Consider the following 9,729-nt stretch of genomic DNA (forward strand, 5'->3'; position numbering starts at 1 on the left):
GATTTGGGTTGGAAGGGACCTTAAAGATCATCTAGATCCACCCCCCTGCCATGAGCAGGGATACCTTCCACTAGACCAGGTTGCTTCAAGCCCTGTCCAACCTGGCCTTGAACACTGCCAGGGATAGGGCAGCCACAGTTTCTCTGGGCACCCTGTGCCAGGGCCTCACCACCCTCACAGGGAAGAACTTCTTCCTAATGTCCAATCTACATTTCCTTGCCCTCCAGAAGCTCACAGCCCCTCCGAGGACCATAACACACTCACACAGCACCCCCTCACTTAACAGTGCTGGTATAGACAAAGAGGATGATCACCATATCTACCATCACCACCACCACCCAGGTCTTCACCTCTGGCTGCTTCATGCTGCTCATGTGGCACTGCCAGTGACATGGAGAGAGAGTGGGTACATGGGCTGAACTGGAGTCATAGGGATCCCCCTGGGTTTGTCATGATATCATGATATCCCAGGTTTGTCACTGGAGAACAAAAGGGGGGCAACAGGCTGTCTTGTACTTCCTAGCTGGGGTAAAATTGATTCATCTCCATCAAGGGGTGGTGAGATGTCAAACTGGCTTCAGCCCCCTCACAAAGCCGTGTGGTGAGCACACAGAGAAGGTTTTGGCTGATCACCCAAGGACCTGGATCATCCCTGGACCATGCCGGTCCCCCACCCAGGTGGCCACAGGGTGGAAGGGGAGCACCATGCTTGTGGCCTTACCTGGAACCCAAAGCAGATGGTGGGCATGGCATTGAAGACAACGGTCCAGGTGGAGGGGCTGATGGGAGAGAAACACCCACTGGTCAGACCAGGGCCCCCCACCCAGTGACCTGGGGCAGGAACATAGAATCATAGAATCAACCAGGTTGGAAAACACCTTCAAGATCATCAAGTTCAACTGTTCCCCAGCACTGCCAGGGCCACCACTAAACCATGTCACTGAGGGCCTCATCTACATGGTTTGTGAACACTTCCAGGGACAGCAATTCCACCACTGCCCTGGGCAGCCTGTTCCAATGCCTGACCACCCTCTCGGGGAAGAAATTGTTCCTAATCTTCAGTATCAGTATTCAGAAATTGTTCCTAATCTTCAGTTTGAGGCCGTTTCCTCTTGTCCTATCACTTGTTCCTTGAGAGAACAGACCAGCCACCTCCTAGTTTCATCCTCCTTTCAGGTAGTCGTAGAGAGAGATAAGGTCCCCACTGAGCCTTCTCTTCAAGGAGCTGGAGGTGCTCAGTTATGGGCTCACTCCTCTGCTGTTACCATGTCCCCCCTACCCAAGATGATGCTTTTTCATGGAGCAAGGTTTTTCTGGGACCTGGCACAACAATAAAAGCATCAGTAAAAAAATAAGGATCTACTTAGGCAGCGCCAAGAACTGGTCTGAACTTTGCCTGCCCTAAAATTCACACTGCCCACACTGGGTCCAGAAATATCCAGACACCATGAAGGAGGGGACAAGCCACAGGGGCTGTGGTGGCCAAGGGAATAACCAAAATCATCCTAAAATGGGCACAGCCCTTGTTGCTAGATGAGCACAAGCACTGCATAGGAAACTCCGGGCCCGGCTGGCTGTAATGGAGCTAAAAGTCAATCTGTGCTCCTCAAAACCTGCAATGGAGCTGTGGGGATCTCCAAGACACCTCTTTGTTCTCCATCACCACTTGCTCTTCTGAGACACGCAGCAATGCAGGAAAAAAGAGGCTTATAAAAGGTGGAAGCAAGGACAGGTGGCCTGGGATGAAAACAGGGATGTTGTCCAGGAAGCTAGGGACCAGGTTAGGAAAGCTAAGGCCCAATTAGAGCTAAACTTGCCTAGGGATGTTAAAAATAATAGGAAGGGATTTTATAGGTATGTAGCGGCTAAAAAACAGACTAGGGACAACGTAGGCCCCCTCCAGAAACTTTCAGGAAAACTGGATACACAGGACTTGGAGAAGGCTGAGGTTCTGAATGGCTTCTTTGCCTCGGTCTTCACTGGCAAAGGCTCTGACCACACCACCCAAGTCTTGGAAGGTGGACGCAGGGACTGTGAAAACCTAGACCTTGGGCCCACTGTACATGAGGATCTGGTTCAAGACCATCTTAAGAACCTGTACGTACACAAGTCCATGGGACCTGATGAAATCCATCTGCGGGTCCTGAAGGAGCTGGTGAATGAAGTTGCAAAGCCACTGGCCATCATATTTGAAAAATCATGGCAGTCAGGTGAAGTTCCTGATGACTAGAAAAAGGGAAATATAACCCCCATTTTCAAGAAGGGGAACATGGATGACCTGGGGAATTACAGACCACTCAGTCTCACCTCTGTGCCTGGCAAAATCTGGGAGCAGATTCTTTTGGAAGGCATGCTAGGGCACATGAAAAACAACAAGGTGCTTGGTGACAGCCAGCATGGCTTCACTAGGGGGAAATCCTGCCTGACCAATTTGGTGGCCTTCTATGACGGGGCTACAAAAGTGATGGACAGGGGTGGAGCAGTTGATGTCATCTACCTGGACTTGTGTAAAGCGTTCGACACTGTCCCACATGACATCCTTGTCTCTAAATTGGAGAGACATCAATTTGATAGGTGGACTACTCGGTGGATAATGAACTGGCTGGATGGTCACACTCAAAGAGTTGTGGTCAACAGTTCAATGTCCGGCTGGAGACCAATAATGAGTGGTGTCCCTCAGGGATCGGTGTTGGGACCGGTCTTGTTTAACATCTTTGTCAGTGACATGGACAGTTGTCAACGCAGGAGTCACGGACAATGCGGAGACGATCAATGTGATCAAGCGATTGCCAAACATTATTAGATACAGTGCTCTTCTTATACCCTTACACCCTTATGTAACAGCCTTGGATACTGAGCTCTAATTGGTTAGTCTAGAGGTTACTATCGTTTAGAGCTAATGTTTATAACTTGTTATAATTGCGATTAAATACCTTACTCTAAAAATACAGTGGGAAACTACAACCTTGGCAGAGATCATTCTCTGCACGTTTTAAGTGGAAAATTACAGAGGCCTATCAAGACAATTGACCTTGGCTCTTTAAGAATTCACACAGACAGTGGGATTGTGCCCTCAGCAAGTTTGCCGATGACACCAAGCTGTTTGGTTCCGTTGATATGCTGGAGGGAAGGAATGCCATTCAGAGGGACCTTGACACGCTTGTGAGGTGGGCTGATGCCAACCTCATGAAGTTTAACCATGCCAAGTGCAAGGTCCTACACCTGGGTCGGAGCAATCCCAGGCACAGCTACAGGTTGGGCAGAGAAGAAATTCAGAACAGCCCTACAGAGAAGGACTTGGGGCTGTTAGTCAATGAGAAAACGAACATGAGCCAGCAGTGTGCGCTCACAGCCCAGAAAGCCAATCATATCCTGGGCTGCTTCAAGAGGAGCGTGACCAGCAGGTCAAAGGAGGTGATCCTGACCCTCTACTCTGCTCTCCTGAGACCCCACTTGGAGTATTGTGTGCAGTTCTGGTGTCCTCAACATAAAAAGGACATGGTACTGTTAGAACAAGTCCAGAGGAGGGCCACGAGGATGATCAGGGGACTGGAGCACTTCCCGTATGAAGACAGGCTGAGAAAGTTGGGGCTGTTCAGCCTGGAGAAGAGAAGGCTGCGTGGAGACCTCATAGCAGCCTTCCAGTATCTGAAGGGGTGTACAGGGTTGCTGGTGAGGAACTATTCATTAGGTACCGTAGTGATAGGACAAGGGGTAATGGGTTGAAACTTAAACAGCAGAGGTTTAGACTGGATATAAAGAAGAAATTCTTTACTGTTAGGGTAGTGAGGTACTGGAATGCGTTGCCCAGGGAGGTTGTGAATGCTCCATCCCTGGCAGTGTTCAAGACCAGGTTGGATGAAGCCTTGGGTGATATGGTTTAGTGTGAGGTGTCCCTGCCCATGGCAGGGGGGTTGGAACTAGATGATCTTAAGGTCCTTTCCAACCCTAACTATTCTATGATTCTATGATTCTAATGCAGCCACTTGAGAGCTTCTGGCAGCAACATGCGGCATCCCCAGGTGTAGGGATGGGACTCGTGAAGGATTTGGCCCCAGGCTCTGCAGCCCTCACTCCCACACCCCTACATGGCTCTGCAGTGCTGTGATGGCCACTGTCACTTGTGCTTACCTGGTGGGGATCTCCACAGGCACCAGCTCTTTGTTCGGCCAGATGTACTTGATGATAATGACTGCTGTGACATATCAGGTGCCAATCACACTTAGGGAGCAGCAAGAAGGGACAGGAGACCATCAGCATGCTCTCTCCCTGCTCCATGGAGGATCTCCTCCAAGCATCTCCAGCCCCAGGCCACCCTAGCCCTCCCATCAAGACCAGCCCTGCTCTCCCTTCCCATGGTATTATGCCAGGCACCATCACCCACTCTCCCCAGAGCTGGGAGCAGCAGACCTGGCAGCAAGGGGTTTGGGCAGGAGTAAGAGTCAAGTGTTAAAGCAGTAACACTCCTTGGTAGTCCTGGTCCAGCTCCAGCAACCAAGTTACACAGAGATGCTTGGTGGAGCAGGCCTGGCCTGCAGACCCCCAGCCTGGGGACCCTTACTGTCTCTGCTTTCTGCTGGATGGCCATTGTCATGGGTTGAGCAGTGGCAGTCATTTTTTTCTCCTTCTTGTAGCTGGTGCAGTGCTGTGTTTTGACTTCTGGGCTGGGAACAGTTGCTTGATAGCAAGCATGTTTTGAGGGTGTTTTTGTTCAAGGCCTTTTCTGAGCATATGCTCTGCCAGGGAGGAGGGGAGGCCGGGAGGAGAGGAGAGACAGGACACCTGACCCAGGCTAGCCAATGAGGTATTCCATACCATAGCACGTGATGCCCAGGATGCAACTGGGGGAGAGAGCTGGAAGGGTGGAGCTCTGGAGGAAAATGGATGAGGGAGCACGCGGTGCTCGGCTGGGCAGGGTGGAGTGAGTTATGGGTCGGTGGCTGGTGGGGTGTTGTATTCTTTTCGCTTGTTATTGGCTTTATCATTATTATTTGTAGTAGTAATGGCAGTAGTGATTTGTGTTGTGCCTTAGCAATTAAACCGTCCTTATCTCAACCCGTGGGGGCTACATTCTTTGTATTCTCCTTCCTAACTCTCCAGGAGTTGGGGGACTTGGTTTAAACCACGACAATTTTGGCACCCAATGTGGGGCACGAGGGTTTGAGATAAGAACAGATCTGAGCGGATTTATGGTCTCTTGTCACAATGCTGATTTATTGGCTCTTAGAGGTTTTTCTCTGGATCTCACAGTTTCAGGATTTTGCCAGGTACTTTGGGTATGGATTAGCTGCGTTCGTGTTTATCAATAATGGCGCTTGGGCTGAAGTTTTTGTTTCACTGTACTTTCTGTCAGAGGCTTGTAATATGGTGGGGCTCCGGCAGCAGGGGGGATGGACGTGGCCGTGGACTTGGACTTGTACCAGGCCGTCCCGCTGCTCTTCGCCGTCCTTGCCCTTGTCCTCGCCTCCGTCTGCATGAGGCTGCGTGAAGCCAGGAAGGAGCGGCCCTGGGAGCTGCCGGCAGCTGAGGCTGCCAGGGAGAGCGGCACGGGGAACCAAACGGCTGCGGCAGAGCAGCGGGAACAGGCGGGGGAGGAGCGGAGCAGGACGGTAGCTGAGCAGCAGGACCAGGCAGCGGGGGGGGTGAGTCCCGCGGCCGTTCCCAACCCCGCGACGGCCGAGAGTGTTCCCCGGAAGTCGCCCACCGAGCCCCAGCAGGATACAGGAGACCACGCAACACTTCCCAGCAAGGCAGAGAAGGAAGATCCGGACTCAGGAGAAGAGAAGCTGGTGGTGGGAGAACTGGCAAGCAGGGCAGCTACATCAGCCCCGATCCCAAAAGTTAAGCAGAGTCAGGTTTGGGTCTTGTCTAAGGTTAGACAAGTACATTGGAGCACCAGGAGACTGTCCCCGGGGCTGGACAGTCATGAGTGGCAGGGCTTGTGGGACAGTATGGCCAGGTATCTGGTCCACTGGGTCCCTCCGGTGCTTTGGAAGCATTGGAAGTGGAAGGCAGCTGTATGGAGTCCCCAGCAGCAAGCTGTAGAACTGCTGAAGGGGATGGTGAATAATTTTGAGCCTGGTGGCCCAGATACTTCAGGCCATCATTCCAGAGATGTAACATAGAGATTGACTCATGATCGAGGGGTGGACTTAAGAGTGATGGTGTATTGAAAATGTGGGATCTGGGCATGATGTGAATGGTATGGAATAAGGGGTGGACAATGTCATGGGTTGAGCAGTGGCAGTCATTTTTTTCTCCTTCTTGTAGCTGGTGCAGTGCTGTGTTTTGACTTCTGGGCTGGGAACAGTTGCTTGATAGCAAGCATGTTTTGAGGGTGTTTTTATTCAAGGCCTTTTCTGAGCATATGCTCTGCCAGGGAGGAGAGGAGGCCGGGAGGAAGGAGAGACAGGACACCTGACCCAGGCTAGCCAATGAGGTATTCCATACCATAGCACGTGATGCCCAGGATGCAACTGGGGGAGAGAGCTGGAAGGGTGGAGCTCTGGAGGAAAATGGATGAGGGAGCACGCGGTGCTCGGCCGGGCAGGGTGGAGTGAGTTATGGGTCGGTGGCTGATGGGGTGTTGTATTCTTTTCGTTTGTTATTGGTTTTATCATTATTATTTGTAGTAGTAATGGCAGTAGTGATTGGTGTTGTGCCTTAGCAATTAAACCGTTCTTATCTCAACCCGTGGGGGCTACATTCTTTGGATTTTCCTTCCTAACTTTCCGGGAGTTGGGGGACTTGGTTTAAACCACGACAGCCATCTCCAAAGACAGGGCACAACACAGCTGAAAGCATCTCTCCCCACTTCCTCCAGCGAGCAGAAGGGAGGGACACAAGCCCATACTACAACAGTGTGGCCACATGGTGCTCAGCAGTCTCAGTGTTTCCCAGATGGGGAAACTGAGGCACGGGAAGGCGGAGGAGATGTCCAACCCCTCAGGGGTGAGCAGGCAGATATGGTGATGGAACCATAGCATTTCCACTCCCCATCCCCTGGGATGGTGCTTAGGTGGGTGCTGGCTGGCCCACCCTGGCCACTAGCCCCAGAGGACTCTCCCCACCCACCTGGTGTATTTTTGGAAGCTGATTTCCTTGGGGATGGAGAGAGGCAGGATGAGGAGGAAGGCCGTGATGCTGATGGTGAACTTGCAGTCTGTGTACCAGCAGCTGCTCCCAGCTTTCTTGGGCTCTGTCACCAGAGCACCAATGACTGTGGGGACAACCAGAATGGTCAGGTTGTCCCTTCCAGATGAAGGGACAGCAAGTGGTTGGATTTGTTCCCCTATGGGACACACTCTTGTCTTCCTGGTCTCCAATGATGATGAGGAAAGTGATGCAGATACCGAAGGTGTAGACGGCTATGGCCACCTCGCACAGCATGTAGGGCACCTTCCTGCAGATGGCCCACACCACCTCTTGGCAGGTTCACTCATTGCTGGCCTGTGAGCAGTACACCAGGATGACCAAGCCTCTGATGATGATCAACATGCACTGGGGTGGGGAAGAGACAGGGAGGTGACACTGAGGCAACAGCATGAAGAAGTCCCCAAAGCCACCCCAGGCAGCCACCCCCGAACACACTGAGCATCTCTGGTGCACATCACCCAACAGCTCTTCTTCCCAGGAGCTGGGTCCTCCCCGAGCCCCATCTGGGGCTCCACATGTCACCCCATGCCCCCTCCCTGGGTGGAACAAGGGACTGTGCCTTCCCTACCTCTCACCATCTGCAGTGTGATGCCTGTAGCCACGCTGCTTATCATGCTGAAGGCAGCAGGAAAGTTGAGCAGCCCAGCCCCAAGGGCAGTGCTGACCATGATGAAGACGGCTCTCAAAGCCGACATGGCCCCCAGACCATTCCTTTTGCTCTCTCTGTTCTCTGGCACTGTCTCCATGCTGGGGCTCTGCAGGAGCCTGGCCCATTCCCTGGTGTTGGAGCTCCACTCCCAGTCCTTGTAGTCGCAGTTGATGCTCCCAGTGCCCTGAGCCATTGTGCCTCCCAGGGTGGCACATGCCACCATCCACATCCCACTAGTGCTCCTGCACCAGGCTCCACTGGCTGCCTTGAGGAGGGTCCTGTGCCAGCGCTGGCTCCATCAGGCAGGGAGGGCAGGGAACGAGCAGGCAGTGTGAGGTGCTTCACTACTAGAAGCAATGAAGAAGGACATGGTACGTGTTAATTAAGGTCCATTAACAAGAAACAACCTGAGCATCAGATGGGGGCATGGTGGAAATGAGTTCCTTGGGTCTCAGCTCTGTCACAGCATGCAGGTGTCCTTACACCAGCAGAGATACAGCAGAACTCACCTCTCATACCCCAAATGCAGGGTGAGAACACTGCTGACATCAGATGGGGGACTGAGTTGTGGCTGCAGGGCCGGGGAGCTGCAGCCTCATGGCAAGACTCGCCTTCCTGCAGGCCCAGTGTCACGGCTCTCACTTCCCAATTTCCATCCCCATTTCCTGCAAGCTCTGCAAGAGCCACAGTGCATATGCTCCTGGATAAAGGTCAAGCCTGGGCTCAACTGGACAACCCAGACCTGCAGCAGAAACACCGTGTCACTAGGAAAAGAGCTGACCAATTCCAGTGCACCCCATGGTGCCACCAGCATGAGACATCTTGGAAGCTTTTGGACCTGAAGACCTGGTGTTTCCAGCACTGCAGCCCTTGGGGGTTATACAGTCCAGATCTCATCCCAGTGCCTCTGAGCTGGAGATGAACCCTCACAGCCCGGCAGGAATGATCTACTTAGCCAAGGGAAATCTATTTTCGAGGGAAATCTCTTTATTTTCCCCTAGACAATGTCTCCAAAGACCCTTCCAGACCAGCCCGCCTTTAGCCTGCAGGCTGCTCAAATCCCAAGCTTGTGCCGGGAATCCTCTTCAAAGCCTTAGGGGCTGGGGAACCTCGCAGGCCTGTGGGGAAGAGTCCCCAGGCCGGTGAGTCCTCGGCGGCCTCGGTAAACCCCGACCCTGCGAGCCGGGGCCGCTCCGAGGGTGACTCCACAGCTCCACGCCTGCCCCGCTCCGGGAGGGGCATGTTCCAGGGGCGATGTGGAGCACCCCGCTGTTCCCAGGGATGCCACAGCAGATCGCTGAGCCTCCCGAACCCCCTACTCTGGTTACCTCCGTGTCCCGGCCCTCTCACCATCCACTCCATTCCACTCCAGACCCTCCCACCACCCACTCCACTCCGCCCCCACCCCACCCATAGCACCCTTCTCCTGGAGGAAGAACTGTGTACCGGGGCTCATTCTGGCACCTGCAGTCAAGATTTTACTGACAAGGATTGCAAATGACACCTTGAGTCCATGGGAACTTCATTTACCTGCTCAGGCTTCAGCCCTGTGAAGCAGAACATGCTGATTTTGTCAGTGATGTGCTGCCAGTTGTGGGAAGATCCCTCTTTCTTGAGGTTGGACACCAGCTGAGTCCGCATACTGATGATCCAGTCAGCCATGCCCTTCACCTCTGTGAGCCTGAGAAGCCAACCCAGGAACTGCTCAGAGCAGGGCTGGGATGCACCCATGCTGTTCCCCCCACCCCAACTACTGGGAATCAGCTCTCTCCACCTGGAAGAGCCTCATTCAGGGATGCAGATGAGCAACGACCAGGGAGCATGAGCCTGTGGCTCCACCTGGGGAGCTGTTTCCCTCTCTTGCTACCTGAAGGTGACTGCTATTTATTTACTCCATAGCTGTTGGACACTACTACAAAATCATA

General features: G+C 53.0%; 1 protein-coding gene across 1 annotated transcript; it reads right to left on the minus strand.

The window, feature by feature from the left end:
* Positions 1 to 275: 275 nt before the first annotated feature.
* On the minus strand, positions 276 to 9,468 carry LOC117438213 (putative sodium-coupled neutral amino acid transporter 7). The gene is given in 8 exon segments (XM_034073702.1): positions 276 to 380; positions 722 to 779; positions 4,132 to 4,221; positions 6,762 to 6,770; positions 7,075 to 7,219; positions 7,305 to 7,500; positions 7,731 to 8,151; positions 9,335 to 9,468. Coding segments are annotated over 7 exon segments (906 nt in total). The 5' UTR covers positions 8,034 to 8,151; positions 9,335 to 9,468.
* Between the last annotated feature and the right edge of the window lie 261 nt (positions 9,469 to 9,729).

Source organism: Melopsittacus undulatus (assembly GCF_012275295.1).
Source record: "Melopsittacus undulatus isolate bMelUnd1 chromosome W unlocalized genomic scaffold, bMelUnd1.mat.Z SUPER_W_unloc_2, whole genome shotgun sequence".
Taxonomy (NCBI): Eukaryota; Metazoa; Chordata; class Aves; order Psittaciformes; family Psittaculidae; genus Melopsittacus; species Melopsittacus undulatus.